The sequence below is a fragment of the Amia ocellicauda genome, chromosome 12, assembly GCF_036373705.1.
Source record: "Amia ocellicauda isolate fAmiCal2 chromosome 12, fAmiCal2.hap1, whole genome shotgun sequence".
NCBI classification, from domain to species: domain Eukaryota; kingdom Metazoa; phylum Chordata; class Actinopteri; order Amiiformes; family Amiidae; genus Amia; species Amia ocellicauda.
The window spans coordinates 12,895,062-12,918,343 of NC_089861.1; the positions used below are offsets into that span (position 1 = coordinate 12,895,062).

The following is a 23,282-nucleotide window of genomic DNA, read 5'->3' on the forward strand; positions in this document are numbered from 1 at the left end:
TCAGCTTTCTAGGGCATTGTATCTCAACAGTAATAGAGGTGCAAATCAACTGTGAAAACCCCTAAATTCCCCCAAGTTAAAAAATATATACCCCAAGATTTCCCCCATACAAACGTTGCCCCCTAAAAATCCCCCAAATTTGGGTGAAAATCCTGCAATCTGCCAACAGTAAACCCTGCGAAACCCCCCCTATATATCCCCAACTATGCATGACCACCAGCAGGTCCAACCCCCCTGCTGGTAGTACACCTATCCCCGCTCATTCACACTATGTGCCAAACCCAATTAACCAATCACAGGACATAACAGAAGCATAATAGGGACTCAATTTAGCAAGGACCCTCCCTCAATCACATGCACTGTGTCCTGGCACTCCTGTTGCCTGGCCGTTATGCAAGAGGAACTAGTCCCCAACAAGGCTAATCACATACAGTTTGCCATGGGACACAGCACCGTACCAGACGAGGGCGTACCCCCTGACACGCTACACTATGTTCCATTTATAAAGTCAGCTTAACGTGAAACTGTTTCAACACTCGGAGACGTCTGTTTACTGCATTTTTGTAATATTTTGTACTATTTATCTAAGATTTCAATGTTGTTTCTGATACCTGTTGAGTAAAAAGAAACCTTGGTCATGCAGTAGCTTTTATGGGTGAGCTCTGATTGGCTGATAATGTCACATGCTTATTGGCATATGTCATATCCACAGAAAAAGCTAACATATTCATAGCCAAAGCTGACATATTCATAGCCATTTCAACATATTCATAGCCATTTCAACATATCCATATCAATTTCAACATATTCATAGCCAAAAAAGCTTTTTAAAGCTTTAAAGCTTTTCCAGTCTATTGTGTTTTGTTATATACCAGCACAAAATTAGCACACAATAATATGCTTAAAATATAGGCATTCCTCACAGCTTTTAGCTCAGTATCTGTGTGCAACAGGTTCCCTCTAGCCATTTATCTTGTGTCTCTGTATCTCTTTACAATCGGGACCAGTCTCTCCTCATAAAGAAACTATAATAAGCCCCAGGTACAGCCAAGAACACAAAACTCAGCTTCTTCATTAACAGTCCTGTCCTCTGCAGTCCCTCAGACACCAGTACTCCAGGGACACCAATCCAGCAGCTACAATAAAAAAAACATAATTATAATTATAATTATAATTGTTTTCTTAGCATACGTCTCACATGAAACATTTCCAAAACATTACAAAGTGGTTTACATACAATCAGTGCAGCTAGCTGTATTTGTGTAAGGAACGGCAATTCATGAGGGAGTGATGTATCGTCTGATTGATTTTTGATGACTCAGTGTAAGCTAACAAAACAGCGTAGTCCCAGACCTGGAGCAATAGAGCGAGCAAGTACCCAGTGCGTGTCCGTGTCTAGTTCATTTTCTCCAGAACGTTTAACTCGGGGCAGAAGGGTAGTATCATTTTTATTATTTAGATTATTTGCAGGAGAAATTATAACATATGCAATATTGAACATTTAGATTTAGATTTTCCCATCTTGTCAATTTACTAGACCAGGCAGACGGAGATGTATTGCTGGGGAGAGGGGACAGCTGGGCAGCTTGGTCTGCAACTGCAAGAAAACCACAGTCTGGTCCTAATTCCCGAAATAGTGGCACGTTTGCCCTCAAATATTTCACATGTAGCGTGTGGAGAACAACATACTTTATTCCTCACGGAAGAAGGTAACGTTTTATCTTGTGGACGTAATTCTAAGGGACAACTGGGTAGACAGAACAGGGACAAGAAAACGCCAGGTAAGGCAAAATACATAAGCTAATACAAATGCATACATGCCATCACTGCCATGCAATGGTACAACGCGTTTTGTAACATTTGCATAATTTACTAATTCTAATTTATAACCATTTTGATTTGTGTTCAAAAACTTTGGGAGAACTACTAACATCGTCCAAAGGTATTCATTTACACAATTGCATGTTACTTTTGTGCATCTGATGATGTTAATGCATAAGAACAAATCCATTGAAGTTTATAACTGTTATCCTCCTGTGAGTCTCCGAGTTTCGTTTCCTCTCCTGGGTTTCTTTTAGTTTCATTTCACCTTCCACTGCGTCTTGTTAAATAACCTGAGCTGGAATGTGTCTATGCGCCACATAATGGTTAGTACGGGTAGTGATGCGAATTGTCCTTATTTTTAAACCGTGGACAGTCTGTGCAAATTATTATACATTTCCATAAGACAACAAACAAATACACAATTTTATGTCAATCATGTATTACTTGTACTTTAGAAGGAACGGTAACTTTTATCTGGTGACAAGTTTTGGGTGTGTCTTTAGGGCCATGTTCATGTGAAAAGGAAAAATATTTTTATAAATTCAATATCTTTATATATATATATATATATATATATAATGCTGCCCAGTCGTATTTGGGTGCCCTTAAATAACAGTAACAACCCATTGTGTTTTCCAGGGCAGATAGAGAGACTGAGGGCAGTGTGTGGCCTCGCCTGTGGGCAGGAGCACAGCCTGGCAGTGTGTGAGTCAGGGCAAGTGTACTCCTGGGGAGGGGGCAGTGAGGGCCAGCTTGGGACTGGTGCTTTTGAAGAAAAGGTCACAAAACCAAGGCAAGAAACAATTATTTATTATTATTATTATTATTATTATTATTATTATTATTATTATTATTATTACAACATAGCCAGACAAATTCATAGTGCAATATACAGAAGAGTGGTCAGACTGTCATACCGACTATTAGTTATCCTGCAAACAATACTGATATAATTAAAGGTATAGTTGTATGTGAAAGTATTCACTCTCTTCATTTGAAACAGTGTTATTCTGAGATGTCTTCTGTTTAATAAACATTGTTGATTAAACTATACTATAATATTTTCCAAGTTTGCTGAACACTCACTCTGCCTAGATAGAATGGTTGTGTGAACTTTGGACAAGAGAGCTTACTATATGCACAATGCTACTTTTAAAGCAAGTGCTTTTTGTCATAGAATTACTTTCTTTTCATCTGCAGAAAGATTAATTTCTTCCGAAGCATTCCAGTTGTGCAAGTTGCTTGTGGAAAGTTCCATTCATTGGCACTTTCAAAGGGTATGTTTTCTTCAAATAACTTTACAATGCTATTCCACCCAATATTCTATAGAAAATGTCTATTAACTAATGACTAAGTAATCCGCCCAACTCCCAGATCAGCATTATTTAATAATTTATGTTGTAATGGCTCACAGACCACAGCTAAATTCATGTTAATTCCATTTAAACCATCGGCTAAATACACATTTCTCAGACTACAACCACATACAAGAAGATATATTTGTCTTAAAGTACTTTCTGTAAAATGTAGAATTAAACAGCTGTTAATGTAGTCTGGGATTGTTTTTGCTTGTTCACTTTTTGTAATCGCCAAACTAATAAAACTGCTGAGACTAAATTTATTGATTTAATTTGTTTGGTAGAACAACATTTAATCAAAAAGGATTCAAGTTCTATGAATTCTAATTTCGTTGACCAGATTTCATCATGTGTACATGTTTCCTCCACTTACCTTACACTTCTTGCCTACTTAAGGGATACAGAGCAGTGTATTTAGATGTATTTTGAATATGCGTTATCCTGCTTGTGTATTGTTTTTAATGTTTATTTGTTCTTCAGAAATTATAGCCTAAGCATTTTCTTGAAGTAGTCCAGTTTAAGACATTTCCCTTACTGTAAGGTTTTTTGTGTCCTCCAGATGGTGCAGTTTATTCCTGGGGGAAGAACTCCTTTGGTCAATTGGGGCAGGGTAAAGGGGTTTCCTTTACCCAGGCCACCCCCTGTCAGGTCCTGTCTCTCTACGGAGCCCCAGTGTCGCAGGTGGCTGCAGGGGGAGAGCACAGCTTCGCACTCCTACTCTCGGGGGCTGTGTACGGATGGGGCGCCAACAACACTGGACAACTGGGATTAAACAGAACTGACAAGAGAGGTACTGCAGCAAGAACAAACTGCCAACATATCTGACAGTGGATAAAAAATATACTTTTAATTCAGAGATCATGGAGGGCCACATTTCTGCAGAATTTAATTTTCAAAAAGAGAAGAAGCTTAAACAAATTAAACATTGAACTGAGAGTAAAATAATAATAAATAGCCTAATGTTGCACACACAAAAATATGATTTCTATATGATTTTAATAAATGAAAGTGCTGATAACCTTTTCGATCCACTCTTTTCCACATCACACAACAGCCATGTTTAACCATTTTCAGAGGCAGGACTATTCATCCAATCATCAAACTGAATATGCCCTTGTGCCATTTCATATCAGCTTGCTTCGAGGCATAGTGCATAAAAAAGGGGAAGTTGCATTGCTCGGTGCTTAGATTGATAAGAAAAAAACTCGCCTTCAATTCAGATCTATACTGTAGTATATTTTTTCACAAGCAAACAAACAAACAAAAATAAATATGTCTCTCAATGATAATATATATCTTTTAAAATAATGTTTAATTCTAAACTAACAAAAAGACAGAGGCTGATATATTTTTCGCCAAAAGTTGGTCTGCTCACGATTAAGACATTTCAGTGTGTGAACTTCTATTAAATATTCATCTGAATTCATAGTCTTTATTTGTTTGAATTTAATACTCTCTACATATACTCTTTAGTTAAGTTTGAGAAAAGATTGCTTCTTTCATAGGCAGGTTTACTCCATATGCTGTGCCTGCTCTCGGACATCTTGGTGTCTCTTACATAAGCTGTGGAGAAGCCCACAGTGCTGCTCTCACTAAGGTAGGGGTCTTTCACTTCCATTTCAAACAGACAACCTTGTAATTCATGTAAAGAAGTAAAGGCATGATAACCTAGATTCCTCATTGGTGAAGAGGTCTGGAAAAACAGTGACAGTGACTTAAGTTACACTAAAATTTAGCAGCACTGTACTTTTAAAAATGTAACATAGTTGCAATAAGGAAGATAAATGTTTTGCTTTGTTCAGTTCAAAAGGTTGACTGTACTATGCACTGAATCTAAATATGTAAGCAATCAGCTACTTGAAATGTTCTGTATTAGTTAGCAGGTATTTTGGATGTATAATGTGGCCTCCAGCTTTGTGCCTGAAAGCCTATTTACACTATTTAAACAATTCATTGTGTTTGGATTGTTTGCAAGGATGGCAGCACAGTGTTTATAATTCAAAAGTAGCTGTACTCACCTTATCTCTACCCAAATATATATCAGTATTCTGAAAATAAAATCCTCCAGAGAGAGAGAAGAGAACACACTTCCCATTCCTTTCAGCTACTAAAATAGCACCGCAATTAAAATGTCTTGTTGCAGTCTGTACATAGTTTAAAACATTTTTTTTATTATTATTATGTCTGTTAACACTGTAAAAACTGTTTGATTTGACTTACAGGATGGGAGTGTGTACACTTTTGGAGATGGAAATCAGGGTCAACTGGGGCACAACTCTACAGCGAATGAAATCAAACCCAAGAGGCTGGAACAAATAGATGGTCCGGTTTCTCTGTTGGCTTGCGGAAGGTACGTATCAAAATTCTTTATTTTTTTCCCACTAAGTTACTGAACATTTATTTTCTATGTGTTTGAAAGATGTTTGGAAGCTTGGCTAATCTCCAAAACATAAGAACAGGCTGTAAATGAACATTTTGTCAGTATCACCATCCAACTGTTTTCCAGATATCACACCCTTGTCTATGTGGCCACATCTGGCCTGGTCCTGAGCTTTGGCAGGGGCAGTGAAGGCCAACTGGGTCAAGGCAGCACGGCTAACCAGCTGCTGCCCAGTCCAGTACTGCAGACCTGGGGCTCGGAACTCACTGACACTCCGCAGCAAGGTGGAGCAGATTTATTGTTTCACCTTTTCATGCTTCATAACCTTGTAGTGTATATACACACATCCAACAAAATGACATTATTCACAGGCATATGTGTGTTTTCTCACACGTCCTTACTAAAAATTACACACGGTGAGCTGAATACAGGTGAATTATAACTGTCCAAAATTGCACAAAAGGATTAGCGGTAATCTGTCAATTTCTAGTTGAGGCTATAAAATGTGTCAAGTTAGGAAATAATGGGATTCTCTATGTTAAATTCTTAGTTATTTTGTAACGTTTCAGTTTTCTGTTGTGCCAAATATCCCCCAAAACTAAAAGCAATACAGAGAATACTTAATTTACTTCAATAATTCATATTTTTTAATTTATTTTTGTTTGTTTGTTGTTTTATTATGTAGAAACACTTCCAAGTTGTTTTTTACATAACCTTGTGATTTACTTGCAGATACCTCAACTTCCCAAGACAGAACCATATTTGCAGGATGGAACACAAACTTCATTCACAGTGCTCCTTCAAGGGTAAGGTGATGGTTACATTACTGTTATATATGTTTTGAATATGGAAATGTTTTGGCTTGTCAGATATACTTGTTTAAAAAGATGGTAGCTTTGCATCATTACAGTTTTTCTCAATTTCTTAGACACAATTCCTGGAACAACAATTTTCTCAAATCTTCACACAAAGTTTTAAAAATTCACACCCAACGGTACAAACATCTAACTTCTGGGTCCCAGTTCAAACTTTGACCTCAGACAACACACACAAGCTGTCAAAAACACAGACTACATGACTGTTTGTTACACACTGGAGGGATTATTTCAAAACACTGCTACCAAAATGTTTAGAATAGGTTTTCAGAGAAATAAATTGGAACTTTGTAAAATCACAGCACTGACTATCCAGATAACCCTTTCAGGAACACTCTGGCGAGAGGAATTCAGAACAGTACTGTAGAAAATACCTCTTACATTAGTGGATGAGGGAATACTACTGTATATGCTGTTTTGGTCAAAAACCTGACCTTTGAAATTTTACACTGACAAAACATGTAAGGAAGAGTCCATGTACAGTAAAATTACCCAATTTCCAAAAGCTTTCTTTCCAAATGCAGCAAATGTACAAGTTACTTAGCATCAGCATCAGTGTTCTCATCATCTCATCTCAGGTCTGGGACAGGTCATATCTCATCAACATCACACATTATGTTTGCTCTTGCCAGGCAGCGTGAGAAAAATGCCCTTGAGTGCCTTAGATAACCCTGAATAGACTCCACAGACACATCACCACAGGCGTACACCATTGCCTGCAGCAGGTTTTGCTGTGCATAGGGCTTGCGGTCATACACTCTCCACCGCCATGGTGAGAAAAATTCCTCAATCGGATTCAGAAATGGGGAGTATGCTGGCAAAAAAAGAATGGTGAATCTAGGGTGGTCATTGAACCAGGCGCGAACCAGAGCAGCCCGATGGAAACTCACGTTATCCCAAATGACAACATATTGGGCTTGCTCTGGTTGCCTTGGCTCCCCTTCCTGTTGAAGAGTTATTGTGCAGCTGATCTAGACATTGAAGGAGATGTGCCGTGTTGTATGGGCCCACTATGACATGGCGGTGGAGGACGCCACAATTGCTGATGGCTGCACATAGGGTGACGTTGCCTCCTCTCTGGCCAGGAACTTGTATGATGGCATGGTGACCAAGGATGTTGCGCCCCCTTTTGCACATTTTTGTTAGGTTGAAACCTGCCTCGTCGATGAATATGTACTCATGTGGGTCAGCCATGGCATCCAGCTCAAAGATTCTCTACAGAAGTAAAAAAACACACATTTTACTGTACTACAAATACAGTACTGTAGTGTACTACTGTACTGGAATGAAAGATTGTGTACTGCAGTTACTGTAACACATTACTATACAGTACTGTATTGATATGCTGGAGAGATGGGCAGTACTCTACATACTGTATAAATTCTGTACAGTATAGCAATTACCTGCACATATTGGAATCGTTGCTCCTTAACTATGTTTGAATTCCTTTCAATAGACACACGGTACAGCTGCTTTGTCCTTATGTGGTTTTTCTGAATGATCCAGTCAATGGTGTAAATGCTGATGCTGTCAATTTGTTGGAAGACTACCTGCTCTTCAACTATTTGGGATTGAATTTCCCTCAAACGGATGGCATTATTGGCAATCACCATATGCACCAGGGCAGTCTCTTGCTCAACCGTGAGCAAGAGGCAGTTCTCACAACTTCGGCATTGTTATGATCCATTGTTCAAAAGCACATGGACATGCCTCTAGGCCCTATTTATTGACCCTGCAATTCTGATTGGTGTGTTAACAATTTTGAGGCTTAGTGTTTGCACCTGGAGAAAGGTGTGCTCTTTGAGTTTAGGTTGTGATGAGTTAATTATATTGAGAGCACGTGTTTGCTGAATGAACATATAGTGCAATGAATGATTTATTTGGCCACTTTTGTGTATGTTTTTGCAGAAAGAGTTTTGATTATTGAAACGTGTGGAAACAGGTGAATAGTGCTTACAGTTATGGGAAATGTGTGTGTGTTTTTGGGAATGACGTAAGGGTATGGGTTTTTGTGCTTCATGAACCAGGTTTTGTGTTTAAGCAATCGAGAAAAACTGTAATATACAATGCAAGTTAACAAAGCAACTTCATGTGAAACACTGTAATGCAGATATCGATGTATCCTGTATTTCTGCTGTGGCAGCTGAAAGATAAGCAGCTTCAAGCTGGGAAAGCCAAAACACAAGTAGTGAGTGCATGTTGAAAAAGTTCATCAAAGTATGCTATACAACATCAAGACATTCAAATTTTGCAGTTAAGCACAGATACATTTTAAAAGTATGACACATATGAATGCCAAGAGCAGATAATGTGTTTTTCATTTTCAGCCTTCTGCGTCTAAAGAACAAATCATCAAAATAGATGAAGACATTCTTCAAAAATGGCTTACAGTGGGCATTGGCAGTGAAGAATGGAAACGGGCTAAACGGTCTGAATCATCAAGTTTTGCAAAGTACTTTACAGAGATTATTTACAGAAGCTGTTATTTCAGGGGAATACGATGTCTTGGGCAGTGTTATAGAGTAGTATTCCTGTATTACTCAATAAATGTTTTCATACTGAACAACAAACAACAAATCAGAAAATTGTTGCTTAGATACATGTAATTAATCAAAATAGAACAAGTATTTCAAAGTTAAGATCAGGTCTTATCTATTCTGAAAATATCTCATTCATATGCTGTTTATGGTTTAAGGGTTGTTTCGTCAGTTATTATGTCTCTGTCCTCTGTGCTCACGTTCTGTTCAGAGAATATAAATATTGGTATAGAATGTGCAATTTGATCTTTTGTCATTTTTTTGCTCCATAGTGAGATTGCCTTAATCTTTTCATCGAGTTCTTGTCTTGTTGCAAGTTTCTTAAGAAATGGGTAAGATAGAATTTTACATCACTTTTGAGAACATGTTAATATACTGATGATATCTGATGATGATATCCTATCATAAGGGGTAATCATAATAGTACCCCTATAACAATCTCAAGTAAACCTCATGAATACTGGTATTCTCATTGATGGCACAGGAACCTTTACTATTTACCCAAATTGGTTTAAGGATCAATTGTAGAAGGATGTTTGTGGTTTAAAGGCAGGAGTTAGATTGGATTAAAACAGTTTAGAACATTTTGACTCATACCAAAACAAAATTATGTGATTTTAATTGTGTTATACATTTTACCTTAGCAGTGACTCTCCTTCAGAAAACAGCTCAGACTCTTACATCGTGGATTTGAAAGCTGTGAGAAAGACTATGAAGCGGCTTGAGAACACTGATTGGATCAGTAACCAGGTAAAGTCTTTATAGGAGTGTAAAATGTCCTTCAGAGGTTCCAGGTATGTTTTTGTGTGTTTCTATTTGCCGTAAGTTGTGGGCCGACACCTGGCAGATGAAATTCAATGTGGACAAGTGCAAGGTAATACATGCAGGTAGCAAAAATGTCCACTATAATTACATTATGGGAGGAATAGAACTAGATGAGAAAGACCTAGGAGTCTATGTGGACTCCTCACTTTCTCCATCCAGACAATGTGGGGAAGCAATAAAAAAGGCAAACAGGATGTTAGGGTATATTGTCAAAAGTGTAGAATTTAAAACAAGGGCAGTAATGTTCAGACTGTACAATGCACTAGTTAGAGCTCATCTGGATACTGTGGACAGTTCTGGGCTCCACACTTCAAGAAAGATATCGCTGCTCTAGAGGCAGTTCAGAGGAGAGCAACCAGACTTATTCCAGGTCTGAAGGGAATGTCCTACTGAGAGACTGAGGAACTGAACCTTTTCACCCTGGAACAGAGGAGACTACGTGGGGACTTGATTCAAGTCTTCAAAATCATGAAAGGCATCGACCACATCAAACCAGAGGAGCTTTTCCAGATCAGCAGGGACACACGGACCCAGGGACACAAATGACGGAACAAAGACGGAAAACAGGAGACACTTCTTCACACTCAGTTGTCACAATCTGAACAAACTCCCCAGCAATGTGGTTGAAGCTGAAAATTTGGGAACATTTAAAATCAGACTGGATAGCATCCTTGGATCACTTAGTTATTAATGGACACCAAACGAGCACGATGGTCGAATGGCCTCCTCTCGTTTGTAAACTTTCTTATGTTTCTTATGTTTTGTATAAATAAGAGCAAGGGTTCCATGAGAATGTATAACTAATTGTTCAATACTGTCATATTTCTGTAATGAAATTTGTACAGCTTTTCTCAATTATGTTTGGTCAAGGTGATGGGTGATTCACTTTGTATGGAGACTAGAAGTTTAGAGTGTAGAGATTTGGAGAATACCAGCCTGCTTAGGATCTGTAAGAGAGATCGTCAGGTTTGAAAGAAAGCAGTTTTTGGTTTCCAAGGCTTCCGTGGCAACTTTATGGTACTCAGAATATTACATTTGTATTTTTTTTTTATTAAGTATTATTATGATCTATTAATCTGGATGGCACAATTATCCAAGGTGACTTAAAAGGTATACAAGAGTACAATGTAATCAATATGCTGTATAATACTATATTTATATTCCACTATGGGTGTGATTTTGCAAACTTGATCAATGGTTTTATGTGAAGTTGGTCAGCAATTTAAATTCAGTTCATTACATTTGGCTTTTTTTTTTTTTAAAGGAAATTTATGGGGACTTTTGCCACCATTTTGAATGAGAATATGAATGCCTTTAATTATTAGTAAACACTTTACCAACTGTAAACTCAAGCTATTTATTACAATTACAATTAGTGTGTCTACCGATATGTTTTAATTAATATCCTACTTCTCCATGTAGATTTTTTCAAGCTTCAATGAGAAACTGATACCACAGCTCCTGTCTGCATCTAAAGTGCTGAAGTTACTGGATATTTTCCTGATCCTACCCGAGTGCCCAGTACTGCACACAGACCAGAGTGCCATTGACCTGGTCCTTCTAGTGGCAAGAGCCATTGCTAATCTGAATGACTCGTCACAAAAAACCCTCAGTAAGTCTGAAAAAATCAAATTATTACGTTTCCTAAGAAAACTGGTCATCTCAAGCTGACTTTTTATTTTACATCATAACATGGAATGGTATGATTGTTTCTACACTGAATTAATCTCAGAACTAGTTTCCTAAGAAGAGTGGTTATCTCTTACTGTCTTTTAAAAATGTACGCAAGAAATCAATGCAATCACTGTTTCCTCATTTCAAAACCTTTATTATTATTATTATTATTATTATTATTATTATTATTATTATTATTATTATTATTATTATTTATTAAATTAAACATTCTGTATGTTCACTTTCTGTATCAGTTGATGTGTATATTTTTGTAGTCCAGCTCCATTGTTTTCTGTTAAAGAAAGCAGGGGTCTCATCTCACCCTAATCATCATTTTATAAAGAAAATGTAAAGAACTCGCTAAATTATTGAATAACTATCGTGTTCCCAGTTCGACACTAGTGATTTAAGATGATCTATGAAACTGACTGAATCAGGGCCTTACAGGACCTGGGCTGGACACCACAGATATATGCTTTGGTTTGAGGGCTGACTCACATTAGTATTCTAAGTGCTAAAATATCATTATGATTTTTTCCAGGAAAGTGGTGGTCTTCTCTGACACCGTCATTCTTGAAGAAACCCATCCATATGTTTAAGCGTGCCGTGGGTTTTGCGCTGACTTCAGGGTTGTTTGAGACCATTAAACCTGACATGAGAGAAGTACTCCAGATTTTAAAACTTTTGTACAAAGTAAGCAACTCCGTATATATGCATTTCTTCAGTTGCCTCTGCAAACAGTTGTAACTATTTGAACAAGATTCATGTAATGTGATCTTTCAGATCAGATTGATTCTGTGACACATTCAGTGTTTTTACGACCAGAGAAACAAAATCCTTTTCAGCATTTGATCACATCTTCTTCTCTCTACTCTGCTGTAGTATAATTTGGTTTAAATGTAATATACACAAGCTTAAAATGCAATGTTCAGCAGTGTAGATTTTGAAAAGAAAAGCCAGAAGCTGCACTGGAGGCAGGAGTGCAGGAATGGTGAGCACAGATGAGGGGAACAGCCTATAACCACCTTTTGACTGTTCTCAGTTTCTCAGGAAGTTGTTATCAAAGCCATTAATCTATTATATTTAGATGTTATGACTAACATTACTCAAGACGTATCTTTTCAGACAGTATTTGTAATATTAGTCCTTTTATCCCCACTAGATAGCACTTCACAGTTTTATTATGCTTCTTGTGTTTTCGATTTGTTTTCCTCCTTGCTCCCTTTCCTGTAGCCCCTGACTGTGACCCTACATCTTGACAGCATTTAGCTTTTACCGTCCTGGATGTAGGACCTCACTTTCTGTACTTGCCTGTGTAAATTGTAAATTGGAACTTGTAAAATGTATTATATTTTGAATTGCTATGTTTTATGTAAATTGAATTTGTAATGATTGATGCCTTTACCGAACTGTATTTTTGCACTTATGTTGTAAGTTGCCCTGGATAAGGGATACAAAAATAATAATAATAATAATAACATTAACTCCAGGGAACAATGTTTAAGAAAAGTTTTTCAGCCTTGGCTTTAAATGTACAGCCTCTCCTCTCCCTGGAGATATGATCTTTTCACATTCAGATATGATGCATATGTTTGTAGGCAAGTAAAACAGCAACAACGACTGTTCCCTTGAGTGAGTTCTACATAGATGAAATTGCCAGACATTTACTTTTAAATGTCGATCTGATGAACTGGCGTAGCTGGGCACAACGTGAGGTAAGAGATTTGCTGTGATTAAAAGGCATAAAGTAAATACCCCATTATATTCATTCTCATTTTTGTTGGTTCTTCTTAGATTTGCTGGGTGTATTTTAAGTTCACCATTATTTGGTGTAGAAAAGTTAATGTAAAATGACTAAATGTAAAAAATAAACTTGTGTTGCCAATGATCACAATTCTCCCATGGATTATAATGGAGGAAATACTCTCTTCTGTCAATAAACAATTTTGGGAAGTGTAGGGAGTAGAGAAAAGAAGAACAAACTATTCTGTGCTCACCCCTATCAGCATGTTAATATCTTTTGTTTTACTTTTTACCTGTAATGATCTTAATACCTGCTTACATTATTATGGAGTGGTAATCAAAGTATACACCTCTTGTCTTCAATCAAAATTAATTGAGTATTCTTTAGTCTCAATGTCCAATAAACTTTAAAATGATACAACTGAAGTAAAGTTTAAAGAACAATATGAACGTTTTTACTTCAGCTGTTTTTTCAATCCCATGGCTGTTAATATTTCATTTTCATTACAATTTTAGGACACAGAAGACACACCTCCTATTTTCTGCCGCTTCCCATTTGTTCTGAATTTGAATGTGAAGATCAGTTTGTTTCAAGTTGATGCTGTCATTAAAAGGGTAAAATGTCCTTCTCTTTCAACTTTTATTAGTTCATAGTTACTTCCTCTAGTATTGGAACCTGAAACAGTATCCATTTGTTAAAGATAGGGGATATGTGTTTTTTTTTGTGTCAAGAATATAATTCCAAGCAGGTAACCCGAGTGGCACGTGTAGTAAAAGCATAATTCACCAATTACATTACATTACAAATTAAATCTTTGATTTAGATTGAATATTCCTTAATGTCCTACGATTCCAAAACAGACTTTTATTAAATCCTTCTGTTAGCCACAGAAGTTGTAGTTGGTTTTTCAACTCTTTACTTTCACCCCATTAGTTGAAATGTTTGAATGTTTATTAAAACATGCACATATATACAATACAAAAAATATGAATATAATAAACTTTTCACAATAAACAGTGTAAACTGGTGTACAAATCGGTATGCACATATCTTAGCAGACTTATAAAATTATTAAACATAAATAACCAGTTATAAAAATAGCATTAAACTGAAATATGACATATTATGCAACGTGAAAGTGCTTTGAAATGGCTTATTACAGCTGCGTATCAATGCAGAAAACACACTTTTCACCACTACAGTGCCCTACACCTAATACAAAATAATTAGCATTCACAATCAAACAGGTGACTGATCAACGTGAGCAAGATTGAATTCCAAAGGAAAGTTGGAAACTTGTTGAGCTGATCAGGACAGGCAAACGAGAGCTGTATCTGGTACAAATCTGATAATAAAATACATAATGATAATAATAAATGATGTGTAGGAAATCAAAACAATTATAAATCTTTCACAATGACTAATGTTATTACAAACCCAGATTGTCAGCTATATTATATTCAGTATAGCATACTTCATAAACTATGGGTTTGGCAGTTGGAGGTGAAAGTATTTATAGCGTATTAATTTTGAGTGGTTTACAGCTTAAACTCAGTATATAATTCAAATATTTAGTAACATAAAAACAGATACGCTGGAGGTGGTTTCAGTATTTCCCTTATATTCAACATTGAATAAGGGTGGCGTAGTCTGGGACATATTAGATCAGATAACAGAGTCTGGTATAGTTTGACGGAGCCTTGGCACGGGTTACATTTGGCTTTCAAGTCAGTGACTAGGTTTTATTTATGAGGGTAATTTGTCCCAAAATTTAAAAATAAATTAATAAATTACAATACTAAATAAATTAAAAAATATATAAATACATCAATACATAGATGAATACAAATTTAAATACATCAATATATATATTTATCTATTTTTTTTTTTTATTTTTTTGTTTATTTATTAATGTAGCCTATGTATTTCATTTTTTATTTATTTATTAATTTATTCATTTTGGCCAAAAAATATTCTCCATATTTATTTACTGTAGGATTTAATAGAAGTATGTTTTGGACAGAGGTCATTAAGTAGTAGGACATTAAGAAATATTCAATCTAAATCAAAAGAAACAGTCTGTATGTAATTTGGAAGTGAATATGCAAATTGGTTATGAATTGTCACTGGTGATGAAATGTACCCCATGACAAAATGTCTGTAATGAAAAATGTATGATGAAATGTTGTAGATCCCTGGAGTACAGGGTACATCTGATAGACTGTAAGAGCTGGTCTCTAATACAGTCTATACAATCTTCCCAGCATGCAATGCACAATTGGACAATCACTACCATTAGAGGGTTGATGGAAGCTGTCTGGAAAACTTATTTGTACATGAGTGACTCCTGTGGCTTCTCAAGTGCCTGTAGGTTCGGGGTGTTAGTTGTTTCATCTGCATCAAACCCTGTAATTGGTGTAAAGAGGGGACTGAGGTATTGTGGCCGAGCAGAGCAAAAATAAACTGAACTTTGATATTGTGCATATCTTCATCCCTCCTGAAGCAGCACATAAGCTGTAGCCATGAAAATGGTGAATGTAAATCCTCTAACTTGTAGGAAATAACAGAATTGACATTTGACTGACCCCTGTTGTGTGAATTTTCAGATAAAATATTATAGCGAACTTGGTTTAATGCTTTGTTCCGTGGGGAATCCTGAGCCCCTCCCTCTCCCATCTAATCCAATCTTCCAACTGCGGCTGAGACGTACAGATTTGATTCAAGACACTTTCAGGCAGCTGAATCAGGCAGATAATGAAGACTTCAAGAAAGATCTTTCAGTAAGATTAACTCATTTACACACACATAAACACACTCTTAGTATATAGACAGATTTGCTATGTAATGATCTCTTGCTTAATCAATTGCTGATATTTATTTTTGTGTTTGGTTGTGTTTTTGTATGGTCATTTCTGTTGCTAAATTACATCTGTCAGTGTATTTCAATGATCATTCCCCAGGTTTCTGCACATACAAACCTATAGATACATATATTAATGTTTTGTCTTTTGTAGATGAATAATCACTGATAGAGAAAGGCGTGTCTGGCAGAATTGGCACCTTTAAAAAACGTATTAAATTCTTGATACAAATATTGAGATAAGTTGACAGTTTATACTTTATTCCAGTTTGTCAATGATGTTGTATGTAAAGGTAATACACTTTACTCTACCTAGGTGATTTTCACAGATGACTTGACACCAACAATGGTCAACAAAAGGGACTTCTTTCTTCACATCTTTGTCCAGCTCATGGCACCAGAGTCTGGTATGTTCTGGTACAACAATTCGGCAACATTAATTTGGTTTCCTTCTCAGGTAAGCTGTTGAGTTTTAAATGAAGATATGTGGATATAATTCAAAATGCTTATTATAAATACAGTATACATGACAGGCATATTATGAAAGGAGTCTCCAACACTTTAATATTCCTGTTCAATTCTTTCATTTGAAAGTTTCAGAATAAATGTCTAGCACTTCAAAACAATTTTTATACATGTGTAGCTCTACAACAAAATTCTAATTCACACACTATTTCACTGGTAACAACTGATAATTGACTGGGTACAAAGTAGAAACATTCTTTGAACACATTTGTATTTCTTCTGATTCCATAGCCTGGACTGGATAAGAAGAGGTACTTTCTGTTTGGGATTCTGTGTGGAATTGCGATGTACAATAACAACATAGTACACCTCCCGTTCCCTCTGGCGCTGTTTAAAAAGCTGGTAGGAGTGAAGCCCACCCTGGAGGACCTGGAGGAACTGGAACCTGTGATGGGCGAGTGAGTTAGACACCAACAGGAGAATGACCTGTATTGACACCCACACTTACAAAAAACAAAGGTTCTTTTGGGTTCTATTTAGGACCTTTGGGTTCTTGCTACAAAATTTGAGACCGTTTTTTAGAAGAGGGTTCCATGAATGAACCTTCAAGGAGACATTATTAATTAATTAATTACCAGACATTTTAAAAGGGTCATAAGTTGTATTAAACTAGTGACAAGATTTATTGTGTATATAACTGCTTAATTACGCTGTTTGTCTTCAAACTTCCTTTTCAAGTTGTTTATTGTTGCTTGATGAGATGAAAATTCTCTGTCCTTCCTCAATATCATCTTATACAGTGAAGGAAAAAAGTATTTGATCCCCTGCTGATTTTGTACGTTTGCCCACTGACAAAGAAATGATCAGTCTATAATTTTAATGGTAGGTGTATTTTAACAGTGAGAGACAGAATAACAGCAAACAAATCCAGAAAAACGCATTACAAAAAAGTTATACATTGATTTGCATGTTAATGAGGGAAATAAGTATTTGATCCCTTATCAATCAGCAAGATTTCTGGCTCCCAGGTGTCTTTTATACAGGTAACGAGCTGAGATTAGGAGCACTCTCTTAAAGGGAGTGCTCCTAATCTCAGCTCGTTACCTGTATAAAAGACACCTGTCCACAGAAGCAATCAATCAATCAGATTCCAAACTCTCCACCATGGCCAAGACCAAAGAGCTGTCCAAGGATGTCAGGGACAAGATTGTAGACCTACACAAGGCTGGAATGTGCTACAAGACCATCGCCAAGCAGCTTGGTGAGAAGGTGACAACAGTTGGTGTGATTATTCGCAAATGGAAGAAACACAAAATAACTGTCAGTCTCCCTCGGTCTGGGGCTCCATGCAAGATCTCACCTCGTGGAGTTTCAATGATTATGAGAACGGTGAGGAATCAGCCCAGAACTACACGGGAGGATCTTGTTAATGATCTCAAGGCAGCTGGGACCATAGTTACCAAGAAAACAATTGGTAACACACTACGCCGTGAAGGACTGAAATCCTGCAGCGCCCGCAAGGTCCCCCTGCTCAAGAAAGCACATGTACAGGCCCGTCTGAAGTTTGCCAACATCTGAATGATTCAGAGGAGAACTGGGTGAAAGTGTTGTGGTCAGATGAGACCAAAATCGAGCTCTTTGGCATCAACTCAACTCGCCGTGTTTGGAGGAGGAGGAATGACCCCAAGAACACCATCCCCACCGTCAAACATGGAGGTGGAAACATTATGCTTTGGGGGTGTTTTTCTGCTAAGGGGACAGGACAACTGCACTGCATCAAAGGGACAATGGACGGAGCCATGTACCGTCAAATCTTGGGTGAGAACCTCCTTCCCTCAGCCAGGGCATTGAAAATGGGTCGTGGATGGGTATTCCAGCATGACAATGACCCAAAACACACAGCCAAGGCAACAAAGGAGTGGCTCAAGAAGAAGCACATTATGGTCCTGGAGTGGCCTAGCCAGTCTCCAGACCTTAATCCCATAGAAAATCTGTGGAGGGAGCTGAAGGTTCGAGTTGCCAAATGTCAGCCTCGAAACCTTAATGACTTGGAGAGGATCTGCAAAGAGGAGTGGGACAAAATCCCTCCTGAGATGTGTGCAAACCTGGTGGCCAAGTACAAGAAACGTTTGACCTCTGTGATTGCCAACAAGGGTTTTGCCACCAAATACTAAGTCGAAGGGGTCAAATGCTTATTTCCCTCATTAACATACAAATCAATTTATAACTTTTTTGAAATGCGTTTTTCTGGATTTTTTTGTTGTTATTCTGTCTCTCACTGCTAAAATACACCTAACATTAAAATTATAGACTGATCATTTCTTTGTCAGTGGGCAAACGTACAAAATCAGCCGGGGATCAAATACTTTTTTCCCCCACTGTATATAGAGGGGGGAACTCCTCTTGCATTAGCATAAGGGGACAGAGGCATGCTGGGAGCGGCCCTCAACAGGGATATGGACCCTGGTGGACAGGACTGGGGGGGTTGGGTGTAAATGGTTGTGTGGATGTAATTAAGTGTGTGACCCTTACCCCTGCACTGTTGTCTCAGCCTGGGTTTGTCAGAAGAAGCCTGGCACAGCCCCACTGCTTTTCCACTCTGTCTGTGTCAATATGTTTTATTGTTTTCACTAATCACTTTGACTAAATTTAATAAATTAAATTAATGTATTTATGAGAACAATACACTATATTTGTCATTGTCAAGTTAGGTACAGTATAAATCTGACTTTTCATGATCTTCTATAACCTTTATTACACACCTTTGTGTGTTTCTTAATTTCCAATTTACAGTCACTAATTTCGTACAGTAATTGCTATGAGTTACAGCTTATGCTGTTGTATACACAACAACAATAATAACCAAAAATTAAGTTATTAAAATTGGGGTACAATTAAACTAATACATTTTATTATTCAGCTTTCATGGTTGAAAATGGTGTTTCACAGATAGCACTATATATACATGGTTCAATTTTGAACCATTTGATTCCATGCTGTAGAACCTCTAGTTAGGTCCATACATATTTGGACAGTGACACAATTGTCATCATTTTGGCTCTGTACGCCACCATAATGGATTGGAAAGGAAACAATCAAGAAGAACTGAATGCAAAATGCCCCAAGAACAAGCAGGAACTAAAGACAGCTGCAGTGCAGGCCTGGCAGAGCATCACCAGAGAAGAAACCCAGCATCTGGTGATGTCTATGGGTTCCAGACTTCAGGCAGTCATTGACTGCAAAGGATTTGCAACCAAGTATTGAAACTCTCATATAAAAATTGGTTATTATTCCTACACTGTTCACCCAATTTGGATGTAACTACCCTCAAATTAAAGATGAAAGTCTACATTTAAAGCATATCTTGGTTGTTTCCTTTCAAATCTATTGTGGTGGCATACTTCGAAAAAAATGGCAATTGTGTCACTGTGCAAATATTTATGGTCCTAACTGTATATGGAACCTTTTTGAGGAACATATATGAAGGACGTAACAGAACCCTTTTTGGCTCTTTACTGCACAATTTATTGTAAGTGTGTATTTTATGAATTACACTCAGAAAAAGTATGATTATTCAGTATGTGTTAAATGGCATAACTGTCTATAAATAAACCACACTGTATACCACAATATGCCTACCTGCCAGGCAATGCAGTTTACTCCAACATCCACTTTTTGGGGAATTATTTGCAGCACACAATTTCTTGTTTATTGCAGAGTTTTGTATATATGTCTATACCCATATACAGCTTACATATGTTGTTATTTCAGCTGTTTTAGCAATTTCATAATGACTGTATTTGTTTGCATAATTAGGAGCCTTCGCAAGATCTTAAAATACAGTGAAGAAGACGTTGAAGAAAATCTGGACCAGACCTTCTCAGTATGTCTGATTATTATATTTAGAATATTGAGGTTTGTCTAAATTAGACATTGTTAGAAAACACAATATACAGACTCAGACTGTTGGAAAGGGTGCTCGTACATGACCTGTCCTTTTTATTCAAAGTAAACCTCTCAGCAAAAGTTGCTATAGGTATTGTAGAACTGATAAATACAGGTATTATCATAAATCAATGCTGTATTTTTTCTAGTACCTTTCAATTCTCCTGCCGTCTCTCTCTCTCTCTCATTGGATGTCGCTTTGTAACATGTAAAGTATTCATAAACATAACATTTTTTTTACAGGTGTCTTGGGGTGGCAGAAATGTTGAACTTGATCCTAACAAGAAGGGAAAACCTGTGAATGATGCTAACAAGTAAAGAGTTTTGATAACTTTTTTATTTGCATATATTTTCAGATTAAGTAATGCAACATTAATATAGAGGTCCTTAATATAAAAAAAATATCTAGTATCTAGTTGCTCAAATATACACATAGTGAATATGTGCAGATAAAATATTTTGATATTTTATCATACTCATATGTTGATGTGCTATTTTGTATTAACTAAAAGTCCTGTCAATTTATTAAATGTACATGAATAGTTGTTTTACATGTTTACATGTACATGTTTTTTTGTTTGTTTGTTTTTGTTTTTTAAGGGCTCAAGTTGTTGAAGACTTCGTGGATTATGTGTTCAACCAATCTGTGAAGGAGCTTTTTGATGAGTTCAAGAGAGGGTTTTTCAAAGTTTGTGACATGGATGTAGTTGAGTTCTTTCAGCCGCAGGAACTGAGGGGGGTAATGGTAGGAACAGAAGACTATGACTGGGACAATCTGAAACTGGTGAGAATGGTCAATCATTTTCTCATAAATTGATGAAGCTTTGAAGCAGCACTGATTTCTTTCAAATTGTATGAGACTCACAATGAAGGCTCAATCACTCCATCCCTCATCTGTTTACTATGATGTATAATAAATGCTTTAAAGGTCAACAACTAATTATAACTTTATTCTTAACCCAGAATACACTGTATGAAGGAAAATACCATGAAAAGCACCCAAATATCATCATGTTCTGGGATGTGTTTGATGAACTGACACCAGACAAAAAAAAGTTATTCCTCTGTAAGTTTTGTTTTAAATTATTATTATTTTAAATTAGTATCCATACAGCTGGTGCTGATGGCGGCCAAGTTATTTCAGGAATGGTCTCTCTGCAGCTTCCCCGAAGGCTTATGGGGGTTGCCCCTTCATTTCGGCCTCCAGCCAGAGAGCCTAATATTGCCCCTTGCCTGTGAGTGTGTGTGTGGCTCCTGCGGCGGTAGCCAGGGTGTGGACCACTGCTTGGCTGTGGCTTCGGCAGATTCTTTGCTGGTCTGGGCCACTGCCTGCCCGAATGCTGCTGATAAGGCCAGTTGCGCGACTGTGGCTGCCTCCTTGACTGCTGGAGGTCAGCATACTTTGAAGATGTCTCCTTTGTCTTGGCTGAGTGCATGATATTGAGATCGACTGTCTCCCCGAATGTCTGGCAATGTGTGATGGGCACATCAAGAAGAACAGTCAGAGGTGACACCTGGCCGTGACCATTGCTGGGGACCTTCCCATGGCTTTCCCCCCTCTTGCGCAGCAGGTTGGTCATGTAGGCAGACACCAACTTCATTTACCCCGCATCTGCGGAAGGGGGCTCTCTCAGCCACCGAGCCAGTTGCCCCATGTAGAGGAACAATGTTGCCTGCGCTTTGGTATATGTTTTCACTGATTGGCAGGTCAGAAGGCTCTTCCCATTCAGTAATGGCTGTCTTTCAACTTGAAAGGGAAGCATTGATTATTTCAGTTAGGTTTGTGATATTTTTGTCTGATAAGGGTAACAATTCTCAGTTCAAACACTAGAGGGGTCTTGTGCACAGTAGAACCTTTTACTGAATGTGAAAGAATAGTTTACCTAACTCCCACCTAATACATATAGATAGATAGGTAATATGAGAATAATCAATGTACCTTTTTATTGTAGTGTTCCTGACTGGATGTGATCGAGTTCCAATCCAAGGGATGAAATGCGTTCAAATGAAAATTCAATTCTTGCCTCATTCCACTCAAGATCACTTTCCAGAATCTCTCACGTGCCATAACCTTCTGTGGCTCCCCATGTACTCCACTAAAGAGAGGCTGCGAGACAAGCTCATCGAAGCCATCTATCACAACAGAGGCTTCTGGAAAGAATGAGGATAATCTGCTGTTACCAAAGGAAAACTCCTCTGTCTTCTGGAGACAGCTCCACCACCACATGCTCTATATATGTAAAACCTTGCTTCTACTAACAATTAAAAACCATAAACCATGTATTTAGTCATGTCCTTATAACATCTGGTCTCACCTACTGCAATGCTTTGAATGTGGGCGTGCCATGATATAGAATTAGACTAAATAAATAAATGATTATCCCAGAAGTGTATGAAAGTAAAATACTAATAATCTGCTTAGATGGGCTTCTTGGGATGTGTGTTGTAATTGTAACTAACAATCAATAGAACTTGTTAAAATGCAAATTTCTGAGACAAATATGCTTGTACTGTTAGTATGCATTAGGATATTGAAATGTCAGTAATACTGCAATAAAGCTAATGCCTTCAATTCTGATGGACTTTTTTTTTACTACTGCGTTAAGCTGTTCTCAGAATAAAATGTACCTTATATGTTAAGTATGTTTTTATATACATACATATATATATATATATATATATGAGTTAGTAAATTGTCATATGGATATCATGGGTATCACAATAAATAAAAGCTAATACAATAGTAGTGACAATCAGACAAAGTTATTGTCATAGTCCTACATTTATTAATCAAT

At 37.3% G+C, this 23,282-nt stretch overlaps 1 protein-coding gene across 4 annotated transcripts; it reads left to right on the top strand.

Moving 5' to 3' along the window:
- Positions 1-1,340: 1,340 nt before the first annotated feature.
- LOC136764371 (probable E3 ubiquitin-protein ligase HERC6) lies at positions 1,341-23,059 on the top strand. Of its 4 annotated transcripts, none has more exons than XM_066718370.1 (23): positions 1,341-1,781; positions 2,464-2,617; positions 3,025-3,101; positions 3,742-3,972; positions 4,688-4,779; positions 5,405-5,532; positions 5,689-5,846; positions 6,295-6,368; positions 8,765-8,889; positions 9,247-9,306; positions 9,619-9,724; positions 11,222-11,411; positions 12,015-12,166; positions 13,072-13,188; positions 13,733-13,831; positions 15,824-15,997; positions 16,394-16,534; positions 16,834-17,000; positions 20,359-20,425; positions 20,731-20,801; positions 21,088-21,271; positions 21,451-21,553; positions 22,440-23,059. In XM_066718370.1, the coding sequence occupies exons 1-23, from the start codon at positions 1,553-1,555 to the stop codon at positions 22,649-22,651; spliced, it is 3,111 nt and encodes a 1,036-aa protein (XP_066574467.1). In that variant the 5' UTR covers positions 1,341-1,552; the 3' UTR covers positions 22,652-23,059. The 4 variants fall into 4 exon arrangements, with proteins under 4 accessions (XP_066574467.1, XP_066574468.1, XP_066574469.1 ...); XM_066718371.1 differs by having other exon boundaries at positions 9,622-9,724; XM_066718372.1 differs by having other exon boundaries at positions 8,765-8,865.
- The last annotated feature ends 223 nt before the right edge of the window (positions 23,060-23,282 follow it).

Excerpts from the sequence above, each read along its gene's own strand:
- LOC136764371 (XM_066718370.1), top strand. The coding sequence starts at position 1,553 with ATGTATTGCTGGGGAGAGGGGACAGCTGGGCAGCTTGGTCTGCAACTG. Across the intron at positions 3,102-3,741 it reads TTCATTGGCACTTTCAAAGG|ATGGTGCAGTTTATTCCTGG; the intron begins GTATGTTTTCTT and ends TGTGTCCTCCAG. Across the intron at positions 12,167-13,071 it reads TTTTAAAACTTTTGTACAAA|GCAAGTAAAACAGCAACAAC; the intron begins GTAAGCAACTCC and ends ATATGTTTGTAG.